Source organism: Lacerta agilis, chromosome 1 (assembly GCF_009819535.1).
Source record: "Lacerta agilis isolate rLacAgi1 chromosome 1, rLacAgi1.pri, whole genome shotgun sequence".
In the NCBI taxonomy this organism is placed as follows: domain Eukaryota; kingdom Metazoa; phylum Chordata; class Lepidosauria; order Squamata; family Lacertidae; genus Lacerta; species Lacerta agilis.
In genome coordinates this window covers 120,722,883-120,747,068 of record NC_046312.1, presented here as the reverse complement: position 1 = coordinate 120,747,068, position 24,186 = coordinate 120,722,883, and the positions used below count along the sequence as shown (strand labels likewise).

At 45.7% G+C, this 24,186-nt stretch overlaps 1 protein-coding gene across 1 annotated transcript in view; it reads right to left on the bottom strand.

Moving 5' to 3' along the window:
* Positions 1-24,186, bottom strand: part of TMEFF2 (transmembrane protein with EGF like and two follistatin like domains 2) — a 250,904-nt gene that overhangs the window by 65,652 nt on the left and 161,066 nt on the right. Inside the window, 1 exon segment of the mRNA XM_033168959.1 lies at positions 15,776-15,872. Coding sequence (XP_033024850.1) covers positions 15,776-15,872 — 97 coding nt within the window.

Here is a 24,186-nt window from a genome sequence, read left to right as displayed (position 1 = left end):
CCTACACACTCTGGATTTGTGTAGGGTTACTCCTTGGCATTTTCTTCTCCTGAAGATGTCCTGCAAGGCAGCAGAGGTTCATGATCAGAGTATTCCTTCTCCTAGATGGGCTGCATTCCCAGGTTGAAATGGACACCACTCCTTGGAGAAAAGTGGAATATCCCCATGCCTCATACATAAGAAGAGTACCTCATATTCTTATTTTCTTTTATCTGTCTATCATCTGTCTATCTATCTATCTATCTATCTATCTATCTATCTATCTATCATCTATCTATCTATCTTTTACGGGATTCCTGCCCCAGTAGTAGATATGATAGTCATCCAAACTGAATTCGCCCATTCCGTCCATTTCAGGTCACTGATGCCTAAGATGTCAATGTTTATTCTTGCCATCTCATTTTTGACCACATCCAGCTTACCAAGGTTCATGGTTTTTACATTCCAAGTTCCTATGCAATACTTTTCTTTACAGCATTGGACTTTCCTTTCGCTTCCAGGCATATCCGCAACTGAGCATCCTTTCGGCTTTGGCCCAACCGCTTCATCAGCTCTGAATCTACTTGTCCTACTTGTGCTCTGGTCCATGGGGTCACGAATTGGACACGACTGAACAACTGAACAACAACAACAACAATCTATCATCTATCTATCTATCTATCTATCTATCTATCTATCTATCATCTATCATATCTATCATCAATGAGGCCGCCATCGGGGGTAGGAACAGAACTGACGATTCACCATGCTAGAGAAGAAACTAATTTTTTTTTTGTTTATTCTCCCTACAGAAGAAACTAAAAAATTGTTTTTTATTAGTTTCTTCTCCCATTAGATTCACAAAATGTTTAGGGGTATGCGTACCCCTGCGTCACCCCAGAAAAAAGCACTCTATCTATCTATCTATCTATCTATCTATCTATCCATCTATCTATCTATCTATCTATCTATCTATCTATCTATCTATCTACTAATGTCCCAGACAACAGGTACAATTTTTCCTAGGGGTTTACTTCTGAAGCCTTTTCCATAAATATAAGCACAAGGCAGCAGGTTTAAGATCAGACTTTTCATTTTCATAGATGGGCTAACTTCACAGGGGTTGATGAGCCCCTGTCCCTGCCCCTACTTAGGGTATTACAGTTGTACTTCGGCTCCCAAATGCCTTGGGAGTCAAATGTTCTGGCTCCCAAATGATCAAAAAACGAAGTGAGTGTTCCAGTATCCAAACGTTCTTTGGAAGCTGAACGTCCGATGGGCTTCTGCGGCTTCCAATTGGCTGCAGGAGATTCCTTCAGTCAATCAGAAGCCGCGCTTTGGAAGTCGAATGTTTTGGAAGTCAGATGGACTTCCGGAACGGATTCTGTTCGACTTTTGAGGTACGACTGTAGTATTATCATATTTAAATGCTATAATAATTATCTCAATAATGATAATAAGCAACAGACAGGACACTATGAACACTCCCATTTTGCCAGAGAGAGACTGAAGCCATGTCCAGGTAAACCTATGCACCAAGGTACTACACAGGATCGTAGTCTTTTGCTGCAGCCCTAGGTAAAGGTAAAGGTACCCCTGACCATTAGGTCCAGTCGTGGACGACTCTGGGGTTGCGGCGCTCATCTCACTTTATTGACCGAGGGAGCCGGCATACAGCTTCCGGGTTGTGTGGCCAGCATGACTAAGCCGCTTCTGGTGAACCAGAGCAGCGCACGGAAACACCATTTGCCTTCCTGCCGGAGTGGTACCTATTTATCTACTTGCACTTGACGTGCTTTTGAACTGCTAGTGGGCAGGAGCAGGGACCGAGCAACGTGAGCTCACCCTGTTGCGGGATTCGAACCGCCAACCTTCTGATCATCAAAGTCCTGGGCTCAGTGGGTTTAGACCACAGCGCCACCCGTATCCGCAGCCCTAGGTACTCAGTATTAAGATCCCTCTGATGTTTAACAGAGCTTAGTCCTGCCTCACATTACTGGTTGAGCACCTCTTCCTTCTTGATCTTGCCCTTGTGGCTCTCTCCCTCAGCGACTGGGGATTACACATTCATTTATTGTAATTTCAGTATTTAGGCTCTTCCGCAGCTCACATTTTAAGAGACATTAAAAACAGTAACAAGAAAAATCAGAATAAAAACCACCTCCTGAGCTGCCCATCTGAAAACGATGGGATGCCGTCTCATTAACTGCCATTCTGACCTAACCTGCAATTTTCTGTGTGCCTTCAAGAAACATGAGATTGTCAATTAGATGAATGAGAACGATAACAGATGGAGATACTTTGCATTCATGGCAGGGGGTTCCTCATTTTATTTTTATTTTTAGCTGCAACCTACTAACCCTCCCAAATCTACCCCAGTTTCAGTTTTCTCAGGTAAATCCTAAGAATTATAGTTTATTTATTTGTTTGCTATGAATAGCTACATACATCCAACATCCCCCCCCCCCAATTTAAATAGGGACATCCCATTCCATAATGAAAATTTACTCTTTACACCCCACACATCTTAGTGGGTTGCCCCAGCCACTCTGGGCAGCTTCCAACACATATAAAAACATAATAAAACATTAAACCTGGGGGGGGGGGGGAACATCCCTAGACAGGATTGCCTTCAGACAGCTCAGGGGTCAGATAACTCCATACCCTCCAACATGTCTCTAATGAAAATGCAGGCATCCTACCATACCCTCCACATTTCTCCAATGAAAATTGGGAAATCCCAAGGAAAAGTTGGACATTCTGGGCTCAAATCAGAAACCAGGACAGCTTCTCAAATCAGGCATGTCCCTGGAAAATAGGGACACTTGGAGGGTCTATGCAGGTAGCTATGCCCCACTCTTCGCCATACAGTCCCCAGGGCAGGATACATGCAGAATCCATCCAGCAGACTAAAACACATATAACCTCATTAAAACCAGACTTTGAAACCATAGTATAAACAATTAGAAAACAAGGCTGTGGAGTAAAAGATAGATGATTAAATTAGAAGATGATAAGGATTAAAGTAAGATATAAGTGTGAGCAATTAGGTAATGTTAAATAAAAAAGTTAAGAGTTACGAGATAGTAATGAATTTAAAGTTTAAAAATAGAATAGAATTATAGGAAATTTTGGAGGTTGCAAAAAGGTATTTACAAGGGACACAGGAGGAGGAGACAGGAGGAAGTCCCACTATGATGTGCGGAAGGATCATAATAGAAAAGCAATATATTATCATTTTTGTAGTGTTTTTGTGTATGTTGTTAAGTGTTATTATGTGTTTTCTTTATGTACGTTTTTAGTTAAAATTTAATAAAAATCATTTAAAATATATAAACAATTAGAAAACAAGAGCAGCACTACAGCAATGGGGAAACATTCAGTTCCTCTTCCACCTCCACCTCGACTGCAAAGAGGTGCCTGCTAAGTACCACCTTATAACAAACAACTAGTTTATTTGCAAAACTGCACCCAATCTTCACACATAAAATGAAAATTGTAGGCAAAGATTCAATGGGACAGAGACCAGGGCTTGCTGCTCCACCTCTACAGTTTTTTCAAAAGAATCCTCTTCAACTGCACCAGTGGTAGCTGCCATGCATCGGTCAGGGAGTTCAGGGACCAATCTGCTCGGTGCCCCTCCCCAGGTTGCCCCCTTTTTAGACGGAAAAGGAAAGAGAAGAATATAGAAGAAAGAGAAAAGAAAAAGGAAAAAACGTTGGAAGAGTTCCTCCAAATTTATTTTACAGTAATAAAATTCCTTTGGTTGTATGCATGGGTGTATTTGAGAAGAGAAGACTCCCTGGACTCCCTGGAAAAGACCCTGATGTTGGGAAAGATGGAGGGCACAAGGAGAAGGGGACGACAGAGGATGAGATGTTGGACAGTGTTCTCGAAGCGAATGGCATGAGTTGGCCAAACTGCGGGAGGCAGTGGAGGATAGGGGTGCCTGGCGTGCTCTGGTCCATGGGTCACGAAGAGTTGGACACGACTGAACGACTGAACAACAACAACATGGGTGTATTTGTAATATTTTGTTTATCTTTTTGTAATAATCATGTTGAATAAATAATTAAATAAATAAATAGACTACACCTGAAGGCAGCCCTGTATCGGGAAGTTTTTAATGTTCGATATTTATTATTATTTTATCTGTTGAAAGCTGCCCAGAGTGATTGGGGCAGCCCAGCCAGATGAGCAGGGTTTAATAATGAGGATGACAATGATAAGAATTCAACGTGACCAAGAGACAAGGGAGAGCTATGCATACATTGGAAGAGTGACACAGTGTTTAGTGCACTGAAGGCAAACTCTGTTCGTTGCTTCTTTTCCCTTGCTCCCTGAGCACCAGCAGCGACCTAAGAGGTGGAAGGTGGAGCAGAGAGGACCTCCTCATTTCCCTCCTTACTACCTCAACAGATGAAAGGGGAAGAAGGTCCTTTATACAGCTTGCCGACTTTGCCAGTCTGCCCCCCCCCCCGAGCTAGGTTTCTTTATATTTGTGAATGGCATTGTGGTTGTTAGTGATATCCGAGCATTGTACAACATTTAGGTTGGCAGGAGACGCAAAAGGGACAAGGCAAAGAAAGGGTATGTAGATGCGAACCGGCTATTTGCAGCAACCGGGAAGCGGAGAGGCTAACCAGAGAGTTAAAATCTCTGCTGATCCGTCTCGCCCGAGCCCAGATTTCTGACCTACAAAATCGTACCCTTTGCTTTCTTGAACATACTTACATAAAACTCAATACCAACACAATCTATTTATTGCTGAAATGCTAGTCGAAATTGGAAACGGTATAAATAAGATGCACTGCCGGTGATCCCCGTGGCCCCCCGAAGGCACTGTAAGGCTCAAAATCTCGCTCGGTTCACGGTGTCATAAAACCGAAGCAATAAATGTCACCCCTTTCTTGATTGCACATTTAGCCAATCGGCTTTTTATTGCGGCTAAATAGGCCGTCATCAAGGCACCAGTCATTTCACTACTAGGGCATGACTTCAGCGAAATGTATAAGCTGATGGGGATGTGTGTGGGAGGACACTTTGTTCCCATACATTTTGCGAAATGATGAAAGGTTTCTCCCCGCCCCCAAACAGTCCAGTCCGAAGCGCCTACCCATGTTCGTTCATGCTGTAATGCCCTGATATACACAGAAGATTAGGTGTCAATGCAAATTAATATTTGATGTGCATTATCATATTATCCTTTATGGGCACTTTCCCAAGCATGCAAAGAAAGGCTCTCTTAAACACAGGGAGTTATATAATAATGTAGCGGTATTTTGCTGAGTTCACTCAGCATGCAAACTCTGCCCTTTAATTTATGGCGGGGGGAGGGGGGGAGCAAGTACCAGACACTGCAAGATACCTAATACCCATAAACAAGTGAAATATAGCAAATCAGCCACCGTTCCAGTGCTATTTTTCTAGGGAAAGAGGTGCCAGAACTCACCATGAACACAATGGCGCCCACTTGAGAGGTGCCACAACAGAGTTCTGGCTGAAAAAAAAAGCCCCACAGTAACCCACTTTGTTTTCGAAAGGCACACAGACACACCACACAACCCCCACCCACCCCAGGTAAGCACATGCTTGCAACATACAGGTGAAACTCGAAAAATTAGAATATCGTGGAAAGGTTCATTTCTTTCAGGTAATTCAACTTAAAAGGTGAAAACTAATATATGAGATAGACTCGTGACATGCAAAGCGAGATATGTCAAGCCTTTGTTTGTTATAATTGTGATGATTATGGCGTACAGCTGGTGAGAACCCCAAATTAACAATTTCAACTTTGGGGTTTACATCAGCTGTGCGCCATAATCATCACAATTATAACAAACAAGGCTTGACATATCTCGCTTTGCATGTCATGAGTCTATCTCGTATATTAAACTCCAGTAGCTAATGAAAACAATTGCTTACATAAATGGACTTTTCCATGATATTCTATTTTTTTTTTTTGAGTTTCACCTGTACTGTTAAAAATGAAGATAGACCCCATCACCCATAATTCAAGAATATTAACACCTTTTGACACAAACGGCACAGGAACATGAAGCAGAAGTGTTGTTCAGCATGCATACTCGCTTCTTGAACACTGAGGGGATGTTTGCTGCCAAGAAAGATTTGCTGCGTCCATTTGCTCATAGAAATTGTGCATGCAGAAGCACTCTTGTTTCAGCATACTATGGGTGAATATTATGTTATTATTTCTTGAATTTCTTACTCATCAAAAAATCCCAGGGTGTATCACAACTGTACAATTGTTCAACTGACACTGAAGTAGAGAATGGCTATGTGTATCCATTGAAGCTAAAGAACAGCAAATAAGTGCTCTCTGAGCTCCTAGATGTCCCATGGACTGCAAGAATATCAAACCTATCCATTCTCAAAGAAATCAGCCCTGAGTGCTCACTAGAAGGACAGATCCTGAAGTTGAGGCTCCAGTACTTTGGCCACCTCATGAGAAGAGAAGACTCCCTGGAAAAGACCCTGATGTTGGGAAAGATGGAGGGCACAAGGAGAAGGGGACGACAGAGGGTGAGATGGTTGGACAGTGTTCTCGAAGCTACCAACATGAGTTTGGCCAAACTGCGAGAGGCAGTGAAGGATAGGCGTGCCTGGCGTGCTCTGGTCCATGGGGTCACAAAGAGTCAGACGCGACTGAACGACTGAACAACTACAACAACAACGAGCTCCTAGATGGGTTGATAATTAACTGTAGTTATTCTCTAGTAGGTAACAGGCGAGTGTTTAACCTTGGGTTGCGTAAGAGCTATTGAATTGCAAATTTACCTTCTTGGAAGGGTGGTGGCTAAGTCTTTGTTCCCAGGCTCTGTGGGAATAAGGATGTGTAAATGACTCTCTTGAAGGGAGTGACACAGCTCCAGGAAAAATGGAGGCTGTAAGGAGAGACCTTTGCTTATAGGTCTGTTTGGAACTATGTTTAATTCTAAGATGCTTAACTTGTGCAGGACAGCGTAAGATATTGTATGGAATTATTTGGATGTATCTTTCATGCTTTTGTTCTGTTTTGAAGAAAGTTGTGCAAGTAAAGTTTTGAATAATATCCAATGGGTCTGGACAATATTTCATTCCAAAAAGAGTCTGCTAATGGACCACAATAACTGATTGATTGATTGATTGATTGATTGATGGCCAGGTTTTTACGCACCCAGTTGCTTCAAGCAGCACAATATTAATATCTGCAATGACAACAATATAAAAAATGCTATAGTGGTACCTCGGTTTAAGAACAGTCTGGTTTAAGAACGATTTGGTTTACAAACTCCGCAAAACCGGAAATAGTGTCTTGGTTTGAGAACTTTACCTTGGTCTAAGAACAGAATCCGAACGGTGGAAAGGCACCGGTGGTGGGAGGCCTCATTAGGGAAAGCGCGCCTCGTTTAGAGAACGGTTTTGGTTTAAGAACAGACTTCCGGAATGGATTAAGTTTGTAAACCGAGGTACCACCGTACTAAAATCAAATTTTAAAAATTACAATCAGAAGACTAGTGTGAGTCCTAAATATCTATCTATCTATCTATCTATCTGGGACATGGGTGGCGCTGTGGGTTAAACCACAGAGCCTAGAGCTTGCTGATCAGAAGGTCGCCGGTTCAAATCCTCGCAACGCGGTGAGCTCCCGTTTTCAGGTCCCTGCTCCTACAAACCTAGCAGTTTGAAAGCACGAAGTGCAAGTAGATAAATAGGTACCGCCGCTCCGGCGGGAAGGTAAACGGCGTTTCCGTGTGCTGCTCTGGTTCGCCAGAAGTGGCTGTCATGCTGGCCACATGACCCAGAAGCTGCAAGTCGGCTCCCTTGGCCAATAAAGCGAGATGAGCGCTGCAACCCCAGAGTCATCTGTGACTGGACCTAATGGTCGGGGGTCCCTTTACCTCTATCTATCTATCTATCTATCATCTATCTATCTATCTATCTATCATCAAAAACCAGGGTAAAGAGGGGTTTCTTCAGCCTAAGCCCGAAGTTATACCATGATGCAGCACGTTACACCTCTGTGGGGAGGGAGTGCAACACTTTATGAGGTGCAACAGAGCAAGTCCTCAACTGGTCTACCATTCCCTGCACTTCTGAGCATGCGCATGACTTGACTGCCATTCTGAACTTGTTCCAAAACCAAACATGAAGCCAAATCTAGCAAAAGTACTAATCAAGCAGCTTAACTACTTAAATCAGGGGCAAGAAAGCTGTGCCCTTCCAGCTAGGTTGACGATGGTTGGAATTCAACAACATCTGGAGGGTCCATTGTTCCCCTGCTCCAGTTTGAGGGAAGGGAGAGGCAGAACAGAAACTACTCTATTGCGACTATCTATTTCTGTTTTGAGTCTGTAACATAAGAGAGAGAAAAAGGTATTTAATGGAGTATAAATTTGCCCTTCGAGCTATACCAATTGCAGGGCATCACTGAATGCTGCCATAACTAGATTCTTCAGAATCTAGCGCAAACAGGTCACGTGGTTTTTGTGCACCCATATGAACATTTGTAAACGGTCAATTCCTGTGTGATGTACTTGGGCTTTCAAGATGCCTCTTAGAGCTTTTGCACACCCATCTCAGGATTACATCATCACATTCAGATGCTCTGGCTAAAACGAGCAGATACAGAACCGCTCTTCCAATCTAATTGGCACATGGATTGAGAAGCTGGCAAAAAATCAGATATCCGTTTTCTTTGCATGTTTCCCTTGCTTTATTTTGGGATATATTTGGCCATAATAAAGATAAATATTGATTGGCTCGAGCGATATTGATTTTAGGGTAGTTGCTGCTGACAGCAGCATGATTTGTACAGACTTCCACGCTCTTATAATGGAGTTTATTTGCATGAGAATTTGGTTTGAGGGTATTGATGTGGTCTTTCACTTACTGCACTGGCATGCTGTAGAATTTGCATATAATGTATACCTGCAATTAGAGAAGAAATACGAGGTCAAGGGATGGCCGTTTGGTTACATACGGATCCTGGTGGTGGATGGGAGTGGCTCTAAGTGGAATAATGTTTGCATTCAAAATAGCCACCCATCTCCCCATCCCGCCCATCTCTCCCCCCCCCTTTTTCTTCCTAATGTCTCAACAAACGGAATTGACTTGTAAAAATGTTACATGGGAAAAATACGAGAGAGACATTGCACTACCTTTGTAAATCAAGAAAATCTTTAATAAAAAAATACCTTTTTTTTTTTTTTTAAAATAGCCATGTTAGCACAAAGTGACTTGGGGGTGAGGGTTCAAATTCAGCTGTATCCCCAGGTGCTGTGCAGTCATTAATTTAGCCTCATATTGTGCCCTGCTGCCCCGCACGCCTAATCATTCACTGGTATGTTGTTGTTGTTGTTGTTTTGCTGTTTGCTCTCCAGGAAAGGAATTTGAAGTAGCCTATCTATCAATTTATCTATTTCATTTATATCTCATCCTGTTCTCCAAGAAGCTGTAGGAGGAGTACACGCAGGGCTATTTTCCCCAACCAGAACTCAACACAACACAACACAACACAACACAACACAACACAACACAACACAACACAACACAACACAACACCTTTATTGGCATAAATAAGACAACAAACATAAACCCTCTGTATATGCTAAAATTCTAAGACATACGATATAAAATAAGGGGAGGGTGAGAGGGGAAGGGGGAGAGATCTTTGACAACCGGTATAATTCAGGCCAGAGCGCCCCAGATTTTACTTCAAAAATCCTGGTCAGAAATTGTGCCATAACTCTAGTGACTTCAGGAGAATCATCCCTCAACAAGAACTGGACTACGAGTTGTTTATTAGAGGGGGCCCTGAGCCATAGAGAAGACATCGAAGAATCTTCATGAAAGGTATTAAAAAGGGGGCAGTCCAAACCATGTGGTCAATAGAATCAGGTACATTCTGACCACAAGAGCAGAGAACCAGAACTTGCCGGAGCTCAGTTCCAGCATCTCTCATGTGGGCGTCATGGCCGTAATAAGAGAACAAGGGAGGCATCAATGGTGAGTTTTGGTACCTCTGCTTCTAGAAAAATAGCACTGATACATGTACATGTTTCTCTCTCCTCCTCATTTAATCCCCACAAAAACCCAGTGAGGTAGGTTGAGAGGCAGTGACTGGCCCAAGGTCACCCAGTGAGCTTTATGGCCAAATGAGGATTTGTTAAGAGTGGTGTTTATCTATTTTCATTCCAAAAACAACCTACAACAAAAGCCCCAACACTCCAAGGTTCCACAGAAGGTTATGCACATCAAATCGCCACGTGTACCAAGAGTTCAAATGACATCATCTATGATGCTGATATTGCCATTCACTAATAGCTTAAAAGAAGCGATGCAACATAAAAAGAGAAGATGCGTATTTATTCTTCTGCAAATGAGCAGAAGCTTGGCAGCCACAAATTATGAGTGCAGACAGCTGACAGCACCCTAACGTAAAGCTATCAACACTTACTTTAGTAGCTGACATAATTACAATTCCATATTCATATATAATAAGAATAATAAGTATTATTTGCTGGTGGGTAGGGGCAGCACTCAAACTCTTTTTTTTTAAAGTAACAGATCACAGAGTAATTATGAATGCAAAAGGACTGCAAGTTTTGATCCTTCTGCATATGCTAGAAAGGGGAGGTTTTTTTCCAAAAGGTTAACCTTCCTCTGAAGATAACACCAACCTCTCTCATTTCCCTTTAAATAAAAGAACATTTTCATGTGTTACATCAAGCTACTTCAACTCTGAAGAGCTTCTGCCATCTTTATAGATTACAAGTAGTCCAGAGGAACAAGAGCTCCCACTCTGGTTGACCTGTAACAAAACAAGTCTAGGACTTCGGATGTGGCTTTTTGACACGCTCATGCGCTGACATTAAGCCACTTTGCAAAACGAAAGGGCTCTCCCTTTGATATGGTCTATTTATACCCTCCCTGAGAGCTCTGAGATGCTTTAAAAATTGAGTGTGTGTGTGTGTGTGTGTGTGTGTACATGCACGTGTGAAGGGATGATCTCTGGAATGTGCCTTCCTGCTCAAAGCCTTAATGCTTCTCCTGCCTTTTTGTGTATGCGCGCTTTTATATCAGGGGCGTTACAATGAATCACTCCCTGTCATCCCGAGTCAATTGTTTCCTTAGCAAGCTCAGAAATAAAGCCCCAAAGCGAGCGACGAGTGAATGCCCGATTTGCCGATAGATCGCAATCGGGAGCTTAATAAATGGGCGCAGCCACTGGCTTGCTTCAAATATTCATGATGCCTACTCTGGTGCAAAATGCATTAAAGGTGGGAATAATGCCAGCAATATATGATCCTCTTTTTGGAGACAAGGAGCTTTCCGCAGATTAAAAGAAGCAAGACGTTAAAGACTTTAAACTGAATAGCCTTTGTTTTTTTTAAACAGAGTGAAGGATCGTCACTAATGGAATGCTAAACCGTGTGTGTGTGTGTGTGTGTGTGTGTGGTTGGGTGTGTGCCTCCCCCCCCCCCCGCATATTCACATTTTGAAAAAAGAAGTAAAGAAAATGTGCCAATGTGCTCTGCAGCTTGGAGTTACTGCTTCCAATAAGGCATCAGAGTGGATGCTATCTGAAACATGGAATATGGTTAAGGGCGGCTTAGAATAACAGAACTGTAGAGTTGGGAGGGAACCCAAGGGTCATCTAGTCCAACCCCCAGCAATGCAGGAATTTCAGCTAAAACATCCATGACAGATAGTCATCCAACATCTGCGTTAATACCTCCAAGGAAGGAGAGTCCACAACCTCCAGAGGGAGACTATTACAATGTCAAACAGCTCTTACCGCCGGAAAGCTTTTCTTGATGTTGAGTTGGAATCTCCTTTCTTGTAACTTGATGAAATTGGTTTGAGTCCTACCCTCTAGAGCAGGAGAGAGAAGCTTGTTCCTGCTTCCACATAACAGCCCTTGAGATATTTGAAGATGGCTATCATATCATAATTTTTGAATTATGGTGCTGGAGAAGACTCTTGAGAGTCTCATGGACTGCAAAAAGATCAAACTCATCCATCCTTAAAGAAATCAGCCCTGAGTGCTCATTGGAAGGACAGATCCTGAAGTTGAAGCTCCAGTACTTTGGCCACCTCATGAGAAGAGAAGACTCCCTAGAAAAGACCCTGATGTTGGGAAAGATGGAGGGCACAAGGAGAAGGGGGCGACAGAAGATGAGATGGTTGGACAGTGTTCTTGAAACGACTAGCATGAGTTTGGCCAAACTGCGGGAGGCAGTGAAAGATAGGCATGCCTGGCATGCTCTGGTCCATGGGGTCACGAAGAGTCAGAGATGACTGAACGACTGAACAACTGAACAACAACAATCATATCTCCTCCCAGTCTCCTCTTTTCCAGGCTAAACATACCCAGCTCCTTCATGCGTTCCTCATAAGGCTTGGTTTCCAGACCCTTGATCATCTTGGTTGCCCTCCTCTGCACACATTCCAGTTTGTCAACATCCTTCTTAAATTGTGGTGCCCAGAACTGGACACAGTACACCAGGTGTGGTCTGACCAAGGCAGAATAGAGAGGTACTATTACTTCCCTTGATCTGGACCCTATAGCATTACAGTGGAGCCTCGGTTTTCTAATGTAATCCGTTCCGAAAGACTGTTCGACTCCCGGAACATTCGAAAACTGGTGATCAATGGGCTAGCTGCAAAGTCAATGGGGAAAAATGAAAAACGTGCCTTGGCTTCCGAAGCACGTTCAAAAATGGAAGCAATTACTTCAGGGTTTTCAGAATTCAGGTTCTGAATTGTTCGGCTTCCAAGATGCTCGAGAATCAAGGTTCCACTGTACACTGGTACCTCGAGTTACAGACGCTTCAGGTTACAGAATCCGCTAACCCAGAAATAGTACCTCGGGTTAAGAACTTTGCTTCAGGATGAGAACGGAAATCGTGCAGAAGCCCCATTAGCTAAAGTGGTACCTCAGGTTAAGAACAGTTTCAGGTTAAGAATGGACCTTCAGAATGAATTAAGTTCTTAACCTGAGGTACTGCTGCACCTTGTTTTTTTTGCTGCTGCATCACACTGTTGACTCATCTTAATCTTGGGGTCCACTAAGACCCCTAGATCCTTTTCACATGTACTGCTAGTAAGCCAGGCACCCCCAATTTTATAGAAGCAAACCCATTCCATAGAAGCAAACCCGGGTTTGCCACAAAAAGCATACGCTAAGTATACTATCCCTTCACATATTAGAATCTTCATGAAAATGATTGCAATTTTGGGTGGCGTGGGGTAGGGGCAATGCACTGAAAGATTGAAGTAACTTATTCTTCCCAGTTTTTAAATATAGTTTACATTTGAAACACTCCTTTCAAGAAACAGCTAGTCGATACAGGTAACAGAGCACCCCAGGTAATTTTCACAGTAAGAACTGATTGCCCAATTGAACAGCCACCTGGTTCGTCTGATTTCTCTCCCTTAAGGCAGCAGGGAATATTATCCTGTCCTCCATTTCTTGGAGATTCATGGAGGATATGGCTATCAATGCCTACAAGTTTTCAAGGGCTATGTTTCTCTCTCCGCTATTGGAAGCAGTGTGCCTCCAAAAACAAGGGAATCGCAAGAGAGAAGTGTGATGTCAAGTCCTACTTATGGGCTTTCTGTCCGTAGGCATTTTGGGTTAGCCATCACAAGAAGACAATGTTGGCTTAGATGGGTTCTTCTTATGATCCAAGCCATTTATTTTTTATTGATTTATTTATTTCATAAAACTTATATGCTGCTTGATTGTAAAGAGAGAGAGAGAGAGAGAGAGAGAGCTCAAAGTGGTTCACAGAAAAGATAAAGCAGTAAGGTTATCAATAAGAGGAATGATCAACAATAATTTTAGACTTTCAAAAAGTTAAGATAGCAGAAAACTAAAAGCAGGTTAAAACTCATATTGACATTCTAAATATCTGGGTAGGTAAAAGGTAAAGGACCCCTGGACGATTAAGTCCAGTCAAAGCCGACTATGGGGTTGTGGTGCTCATCCTGCTTTCAGGCCTAGGGAGCCGGCGTTTGTCCACAGACAGCTTTCCAGGTCATGTGGCCAGCATGACTAAACCGCTTCTGGCGCAACAGAACACTGCGAGCGCAAGGAAACGCCGTTTACCTTCCCGCCTATTTATCTACTTGCACTGGCGTGCTTTCGAACTACTAGGTTGGCAGGAGCTGGGACAGAGCAATGGGAGCTCACCCCGTCTTGTGGATTCGAACCGCTCACCTTCTGATCGGCAAGCCCAAGGGACTCAGTGGTTTAGACCACAGCGCCACCTGTATCTGGGTAGGCTTTTCTAAACAAAATTGTTTTCAGCAGGCACCGAAAAGGGTACAGCAGAGACTCTTGCAGAGGGCTCGTTTTGTACTGGATGGAGGCTGAGCTGTGGAAAGGCCCATCTCATCACTTTATCCCCCAACCAGAGTAGAATGTACAAACTACAGAAGGGTGGTTGACCCACACTACAATAGGGTGCTCTTTCTTCTCTTGTGCAACTAAACAAACTCCTCTCTTGCACCACCGTGCAAACTTGAATGTCAAGAGTCCTGCACTCGGAGTGGCTAATGCAGGAAAATGTATCAAAGTAAGGCAATTATAATTAATAGTGACAACAACAGCGAGTATTCATTTTGCCGAGCGGGATTTGGCAGCAGACATAGAGAAGGGTTTGAGCGGGGGAAGGGGAGGCTGCAGAAAGGAGCAGACTGTACCCAATCAGAATAATGTTAATTGTTCTTCGAAATCATTAACAGCCCAGCTACATCTGCTGGGGAACATCTGGGTCGCCTTTCTCCCCCAGCATCCAAGGCGGTAGAGGGAAGAGGTTGGGGCATTCATTCCTGTAGTTTCACAGCGATTGTCGCTATGGGAGCAGGGCTGATGCCAGCTTTTGATGCCCACCACTACTACTGCAACACTTTCTCTCTCTCTCCCTCCCTGCCCCCTCATTACTGTGTTAACAGATTGCAGAGAAAATATGTTTGCATCCCCCCAGCAACCCTGAAAATTGCGGGAATGAAGGGACAACATTTGGGGCAGTATACTGGCACACAGTTCTTTCGAGCTGTTTTCATGGGGGAACAGAAACACACATGCGTGGGAAGGGTGAGGGAGTAGCAACATTGTCGAACGATGCTCCTTGTTGTGTCACACCATGCCCAGTGGTGTGAAAGAAATTTAGCGTGATGTGCCAGTACATCAGTCAAAAAGCTGCCATTTCATAACACAACAGGTACCGAAGTGTGAAAAGAAGGGAACAAATAAAAATGGGACAGAATAATACGGAAAACCAAGGTAATATTATAATCTGGAAAACTAAAGTAATATTATCCATGTCTAAATGCCCTCTAAGCCACTTTTATAACAGGAGGCTAAAGACAGAAGATAATCCGCTTTAAATAGCTTGGACTGCGTGAAAAACCTGCTTAACCTGTTTGGAAAATGATGACTTTTATTGTATCACTTTCAACTCTCTTTAAAAATCGGTGTCCAGCTCCAGCCTCGGTGCTGTTTGAAGCTTGCAGCCTCATCCCATTAAAACAGTGTAAACGAATGATAAATAACCAGATTTCAGGTGTGAGTGGGAGAAATTTGTTTCTATCTCTGCATTCTCTTAAAAAATAAAACTTTTTGGAGCCTGTTATACGAAGGAAACATGTTCGAGTTTTTCACCACAACTGAAACAGTGCAACCTTAGCTACGTTTCAAGGAGAGGAATTTGGAAGAAAAAGAATTGTGAGGGGAAATCAAGCTTTCCAAGACAAATAAATGGATAATGAATGCCTGTTACCATACCAAACATCCTCTGCATCTTCATCGCACTCTGCCCCAAATTGGCAAATGTCGCAGGTGGATGTTTCCTTTTGAATGGTTTCTCCAGAACCTTCACTGCCTGTGAAAGAAGAAATCAAGAAGAAACGCATCAGTTGCCCAGTCCAAAATTTGTCACAAAATCAGCAACAATAAAGAAAACATTCCATCTGCTTGTGTATAGTTTATATGTGCGAATTACTATGTCTCCTCTCGAATGTTTAGCTTAGGAACACAGAAAGAGCATAGAAAACTAACATACAGGTACACTGAATCAAGCTGTTGGTTCATCTAGTTTAGTGTTGTCCACAACTGATTGGTAGGAGCTCTCCAAGGTACTAAAAAAAAAACATTCCCACCCTTGCCTGGAGATGGCGGGGATTGAGCCTGGGATCTTCAGCATGCAAGGCAGGTGCTTTGCCACTGAGCTACAACCCTTCTGAAGCTTGGGGCTCTGTATTGAATGAATACACTAGTTTCACACTCAAACCACTCACTCACATAAGAGTTTGACGCACTCTTATACCACTTTTACAGTCATGAATTACCCCAAAGAATCATGGGAGCTGTAGTTGGTTTAAAGTTTCAGAGAATTCTAGCTCTATGAGGGGCAGCACCCTTAATAATCTACAGTTCCCAGGCTTCTTCCTTTTATGGGGAGGGGGGGCACAACTGTGGCGCAGGAGTGCCTTAAATGTATGGTGCAGATATAACCTAATGGGATGAGTCTCATGGGATGCACATGTTCCAGGACACATCTGCAATGTGTCAACGCACGGTTGGTCACATAAGTGCAGGCACTTCTCTCCATTATTGGGAATCGTGTCTTTGCAAAGTTTCCAATGGCGCACTGTTCCCAATCACATATATGTGTAGGCATGTTGTAGACTTGCACTGGCATGTGTGCTGGGTGGGTGGTGGTGGAGCCTGCTCTCTTCCCACCATGCACTTGTTCAGAACACCAATGTGATTGTTGTACCAATTTGGGAGGTTCTTTGGAGGCAAGGGAAGCAATATTGCAATGATATGGTTAGCAGTGAACTTAGGGTGAATTTGTGCATTTCCCCCAACTTTTTTTTTAAAAACCATAATCAGCCTTGGTTGCTGCTGTACTGGCAGATGTTGGGCACTGTTGCTTAAAGCCCTTTTGCTTTGGCTGTCTTCTGTTCAAAATTGCCCCTCTCCCAGCTGCTACCCCATCTTCAAGAATAAAATAATAATAATAATAATAATAATAATAATAATAATAATAATAATAAATAATTAATTTTTCTTTATGCCCCGCCCTTCCCAGCCAAAAACCGGGCTCAGGGCGGCTAACACTAATTAAAATCACAACAAAAACATAAAAACAATCAATTTAAAATACAGATTAAAATACAAATTTAAAAATTCAAAATTAAAACTGCAGTCTCATTTTCAAATAGCCCACCAATAAAAGAATGAAGCATAAGTATCAAACAGAAACCAACCCAAAGGCCAGGTGGAACAGCTCCGTCTTGCAGGCCCTGCGGAAAGATGCCAAATCCCGCAGGGCCCTGGTCTCTTGTGATAGACTGTTCCGCCAAGTTGGGGCCAATACTGAGAAAGCTCTGGCCCTAGTTGAGGCCAACCTAGCATCTTTGTTGCTCGGGACCTCCAAAAGATTATTATTTGAGGACCTTAAGGTCCTACACGGGACATACCAGGAGAGGCGGAAGAAATGGGAAGAAAGACAGCTGGGAGAGAGAGCTATTTTGAATGGAAAACAGGCAGAAAGGAAAGGGTCAAATAGCACCTGCCACCCTCTGCTAGTACTCTGCTTAAGAATGGCTCCTCTAGGACTGTTTTGCTTTTTAAAGTAAGGATGAACAATCGCCCCGTGTGTATCCTGTGTATTGGCAGGGGAAGGGAGTGTTCAGTGCTGCCCAATGTAAAAAGTCCCAGGTTCAACCCTTGACAGCTCCAAGTAGGGTTGATATCCTGGAGACCTTCTGCCTGTCAGTGAGGAAAATACTGAGCTAGACAGACCAATGGTCTGATCAGTATAAAACAACTTCCTATGTTCCTAAAACAACAGTCTAAGAACTGGTTTCACACTGAAAAATACAGGGCAGTTTTTGTCAGTGGGGTTTAACACATGCTGTGGGTTCTTGTTTGGTATGACTCAACAGGGAGCTGTAGTCAATCCCCAAAGCGGCCATGGAGGAGTTTTGGAACTTAAAAAAGAAAATTAATTGGCTTCGCTCCCGAGAAAGAAAACATTCGTGCCCACATATGCAGCCCATTACAATGAAAAGAAACACAAAGTTTCCCTTAGGGCGAAACCGTCAGATCAGAGACAGCTTGTGATGTGATCAGCTTCCCATCTCCTTTGGATTCCATGTGACCGAAGGAGCAGCTCAGTTAGAAATGGGAGAGGAGGGAAGAGGACCAAAAAAGGTTTATTCCCCTGCACACAAACTCCCAGGTCCCGACCCACTTCTCAAATAGGTGTAAGAGTTACAAAACTTTAACATCTTTACAGATGTTATCAGCCCTGAGTGCTCACTAGAAGGACAGATCCTGAAGTTGAGGCTCCAGTACTTTGGCCACCTCATGAGAAGAGAAGACTCCCTAGAAAAGACCCTGATGTTGGGAAAGATGGAGGGCACAAGGAGAAGGGGACGACAGAGGATGAGATGGTTGGACAGTGTTCTCGAAGCTACTAACATGAGTTTGGCCAAACTGCGAGAGGCAGTGAAGGATAGGCATGCCTGGCGTGCTCTGGTCCATGGGGTCACGAAGAGTCGGACACGACTGAACGACTGAACAACAACAACAACATCTTTACAAGATGCCTCCGAGGCAAGGCAAGCAGTTGATGTCCACCATACCATAGTATGGGACACTGAAAGAATATAGCAGCAATTATCTTTATGAGATGGGTGCTTTAAGGAGTGAGTGGAGGTGTTCGGCAACCTCTTTCTTCCCCCCAAATGGATTGCCTATAATGAATCTGCTAATCTTGGTTTCTCTCCATTTCTCATTTTTCTAATCCTAAATTCAGTAACTGTTACATAAGGAAGCAACAGAAAGCGGTGGAGAGATCTTGAAGAGGCGTATATATAAAGATGGATGTGATAAAGAGAGAGAGAGAGACTGTGTGTATATTAGAACAAATGAACTCTAAAATGCTGATGGATTTTGATAAGGATTGCATATGCAATTTTGCCCAATACACACATTTTGCAGCACAATTCTTCTAATATAATGCAAATTTGTGCATTATTTTCATGGATGTGTGTATTTCTATGCACACTATGCATAGTAGATGCATAACATGCCCACTGCTGGGCTGGAGCACTGCACTGCAAAATTCGGAGACGTGGGAAATTGGAGGCTAGCTGTGTTTCAGTTCATGTTCATGTAAATTACGAAGATTCACTTTTAACCGTGAACTGAATCCATTTCCCCCGTTCTTCAATCCCCACCCATGATTCACATTGCCAAAACCATGTTCCGCACTTCTCTCTTTCCTGTAGGCTGGCGAGGCCAATTGGTATTCCTCAGGGCACAGATCTGACACAGGGTCCTCCAATGGCTGTCCATTGTGCTGATGTTTGAAAAGCACCTGACACACCTCAGCAAAATGACAACTTTGAGAGTCTGCTCTGTCCAGCCAGTGTCCACTAACAATAGCTACAATTACACACACACACGGTTTTCGTAATGTATCAAATTTCTTTTTCTTTTTTGTTCTGTTTTGTTTTCTACCTGGATATCTTCCTTCCTTCCTTCCTTCCTTCCTTCCTTCCTTCCTTCCTTCCTTCCTTCCTCCCTCCCTCCCTCCCTCCCTCCCTCCCTCCCTTCTCTTCCTTCCCCTTCCTTCCTTCCTTCCCTCCCTCCCTCCCTCCCTCTCTTCCTCCCTCCCTTCCTTCCCTCCCTCCTTCCCTCCCTCCCTTCCTTCCTTTCCCTCCCTCCCTCCCTCCCTCCCTTCCTTTCCCTCCCTCCTTCCCTTCCTTCCTTCCTTCCTCCCTCCCTCCCTTCTCTTCCTTCCCCTTCCTTCCTTCCTTCCCTCCCTCCCTCCCTCCCTCTCTTCCTCCCTCCCTCCCTTCCCTTCCTTCCTTCCTCCCTCCCTCCCTCCCTCCTTCCCTCCCTCCTTCCCTCCCTCCCTTCCTTTCCCTCCCTCCCTCCCTCCCTCCCTCCCTTCCTTCCTTTCCCTTCCTTCCTCCCTCCCTCCCTTCCTTTCCCTCCCTCCTTCCCTCCCTCCTTCCCTTCCTTCCTTCCCTTCCTTCCTTCCTTTCCCTTCCTTCCTTCCTTCCTTCCTTCCTTCCTTCCTTCCTTCCCTTCCCTTCCTTCCTTCCTCCCTCCCTCCCTCCCTTCTCTCTCTCTCTCTCTCTCTCTCTCTCACACACACATCTTACTCTGTGAATTTATAATTATGTACATTTTATTTTTTTAATAAAGAATACACCCACCCACCCACACATTGAAAGGCTGCTCTGTCCAGCCACTGCCCACTATGACTGGAAATAGGTTATATGCTAGGATAACTGCCCTTCACCTTCAGGTTGCAAAATGCATTTAACAACGATCCATAAAACATTATTTTTTTAAGCTCCATGAGAAGTGCCAGGCATCACATAGCTCAATAATTATGCCTTTGTAAACCTGCTAGATTGTCCAAGTTCTGGAAAACAAGCTCCTTCATTTTTAGCAAAAAATAAATAAATATATCTCTCTGCTTTTAAGTCCCTCTGAAAAAACAACAACACTTTCCATGTATTTATATTTAATTTAACAGGATTGTTTTGGGTTTCTCTTCCCCCAGCTAAATGCCCCCAGGTTCAATGTAGCCTTTTATAATGTCCCAGTGTTAGCAGGTATGCTTTTTCCACCGACAACATATGTTTTCAAGAAGAAGAGCAGTGTTTTAAATCTGTATTCCAAACACTCAGCATCTAGGGGTGGTTTACATTGTGAATAGTAAGTGAACCTTTCGCAGACAGCAAGTTCAACGCATAAGCAGAGCATCCTCCCTTCATTTTTTATTAGAAATGAGCCGGTAGTCCTTTTATTGCAGTTGCCATTGGTGAACAAGTAGAGTAACTGGGCTGGGAGAAATGAACTACCCAGGCATTATTCCCCGGCATTAAATTAAAACAGCAGTCTCCTTCCTTTTTTTCTGCCATTGGTCTCAACAGTGGTGTTGCCTGGCGATAAAATTTGTTTAAAGTGAATTCTCTTCCCACCCCACTGTGCAGATGAGTGCCCTGATAAAACCAGACAACCTAGAAAGAGTTATTTTCTCCCTATTTCCCGCTGCCATATTGTGCTGGCCCCAAGGGTTTGTCCATGAAGCGAGGTCCAAGTCCAGTCCTGGGTCTAGGGGTCCAAAGGAGGTCAGTCCGGCGGGGAGCAAGGCAGGGAGCAGGTCAAGGTCCAAGGCAGGTTCAGGCACAAGGTTGCAGGTTGAGCACACGCTTGCAACTAAGTTGCTCACGCAACTTGGGCTGGGTCTGGCTGGCTTTTATCTGGCCCTATGCTTAGGGCCGCCCCAATCCTCTGGATACTCGCCTCTCCTCCGGGCCTGGAGGCGAGCACTCCTCCTGCAGACACTTAACTCCCTTCGCCTCTCTGCCCTGAGCCTCTGTAGCTCAGGAGAGGCTGGTGGGTTACTGGACCCAGGGGATGCCTCAGCTTCCTCTGAAGAGGCTTGGAGTGGAGCACCTGCAGGCAATGGGTCCTCCCTCCCATCAGGAGCCAGAGCAGACTCTGCTGATGCCTGCACCTGGGGATCCAGCACAGGTGGGGATCCTTCAGGCTCAAGCCCTGGCCCCGGCTCAGCTGGTTCTGGAGGCGGGGAATCCTGTGCAGGCTGGGATCCCTCAGGTTCAGCATCAGAGTCTGACTCCCAGGCCATCACACCATCCCCCCTCCCAGGCCTCCCCCTCAACCGAGGGGCCGGACCAGGCTTGCTGGGGTAAGCTGCATGGAAATCACGGAGGCAGGCAGGTGCGTGGACGTTTTCCGCTGGTTCCCATGAACGATCCTCAGGCCCATACCCCTTCCAGTCGATGAGGTATTGGAGCTTCCCCCTGCGGTATCGTGAGTCGAGAATGCGCTCCACCTCGTACTCAGGCTCCGGTCCCTACTTAGTCCAGTCGCCCCGCCCGACGAGTTCCACCCAGACAATCCACGACCGCAGCCAGTTTTGGTTGCGGTCGTGGATTGTCTGGGTGGAACTCGTCGGGCGGGGCGACTGGACTAAGTAGGGACCGGTGGAATACTGGGTGAACCTTGAGTGATGGAGGTAACTGGAGGCGAAACGCCACCGGTGACACCTGCGCAGTGATGGTGAATGGGCTGGCAAACCGTGCATCCAGCTTTCGTGAGGGCCGAGAAGGATGCAGGTGACGGGTAGAGAGCCACACCCGATCACCAACATGGAGTTCTGGCCCCTCCTGACGATGTCGGTCAGCCTGGGCCTTGTATGCGTCCTTGGCCTGGCGCAGTTGCTCCATCAATAATTGTTGCTGGGACTGAAGCTCCTGAAGCCAGTCTGTCACTGCGGGGACCGCGGAAGCTGGCAGCACGTCCGGGAACAAACGTGGATGGTAGCCGTAGGAGGCCTGGAACGGGGTCTGCTGGGTGGAGGCGTTCACTGCGTTGTTGTAGGCGAACTCCGCCAATGGCAAGTGATCGACCCAGTCATCCTGCTGGAAGCTGCAGTAACACCGGAGGTACTGCTCCAGCACCGCATTTGCCCGTTCCGTCTGGCCATCGGTCTGCGGGTGGTGGGCCGAAGATAGACAGACCTCCGTCCCAAGGGTCTGGTGCAGGGCTCGCCAGAAGTGGGATGTGAACTGGACGCCGCGGTCAGAAACCACACGCTCGGGAAGGCCATGCAGGCGGAAGATGTGCTGCAAGTACAGTTGAGCCGTCTCCTTAGCTGTGGGTATGGACGGGCAGGGGGCACAGTGCACCATCTTAGTGAAATGGTCCGTGAAAACCAGGAGGCAGGTACAGTGACGAGATGGGGGCAAGTCGACCACAAAGTCCAGTGCGACCGTGTGCCAGGGACGTGGTGGGACTGGTAATGGCTGGAGCAGACCGGGGGGTCGCCCAGTAGGACCCTTGGCCCGCCGGCAGACATCGCAACCAGCAACATAGCGTGCCACATCAGCCTTCAGGCGGGGCCACCAGAACTCCCGGCTTACCAGATGAGTGGTCCGGTACCGCCCAAAGTGCCCTGCTGCTGGGGCATCGTGGGACATCTGGAGAACCTCAGCCCGCAATGGTCCTGGTGGGATGTATAGACGACCCTGGTGCAGCAGTAGGCCCTGGTGCAGGGCCAGCCCTGGATATCGAGGGCATGACCCGTCAGACAGTTCCCGGAGCCGTTCCTGAGCCCAAGCGTCGACCCGTTGCTGTTCTCGCACCCGAGCCTGCAGTGGCTTGGCCTCCTGAGTGGCCAGGAATGTGGCTGGTGGTAAGATAGTCGTCGGTACTGCCTGCTGTACAGTGTCTGCGACGTCCTCGGGTTTCCGGGACAGGGCATCCGCTTTCCGGTTTTGGGAGCTAGGGATGTAGCGGATCCGGAACTGGAACCGGGAGAAAAACAGCGCCCACCGGATCTGCCTTTGGTTCAACTTGCGGGTGGTCTGGAGGTACTCCAGATTCCGGTGGTCCGTTCTCACTTCCACCGGGTGTCGTGCCCCCTCAAGATGATGGCGCCAGACCTCAAAGGCCACCTTGATGGCCAGTAGTTCCCGCTCCCACACGGTATAGTTACGCTCCGCCGGAAGGAGCTGCCGGGAGTAGTAGGCGCAGGGTAACAGCGGCGCATCGGGTCCGTGTTGCTGAGACAGGATGGCACCGAGAGCCGTACTGGAGGCATCAGTCTCCACCACGAAGGGACGAGAGGGATCAGGATGCTGTAAAATCGGCGCCCTCTGGAAACAGGCTTTCAACCCCTGAAATGCCACTTCAGCCTCCTCATCCCAGGAGAAGGGCGTCTTGGGGCGCAGCAGTCGGGTTAATGGGGTGGTGCGATGAGCATAATCTGCAATGAAGGTCCGGTAATAGTTGGCGAACCCTAGGAACCGCTGTAAGTCCTTGCGGTTCCGGGGCGCTGCCCACTCTCGAACCGCAGCCACCTTCCCAGGGTCCATCTGCACCCCGTCAGGGGAGAGTTGGTGTCCAAGGAAGTCCACTGACCGCTGGTGGAACTCGCACTTGCTGAGCTTGGCATACAGGCGGTGCTCCCGCAAGCGCTGCAACACGGACCGAACATGACTCTCGTGACGGGCTGGGTCACGGGAATAAATCAGAATATCATCTAGGTACACCACCACGTATTTGTCTAGCAAGTCCTGGAACACATGGTTGATGTACCGTTGAAACACGGCGGGCGCGTTGCATAATCCGAACGG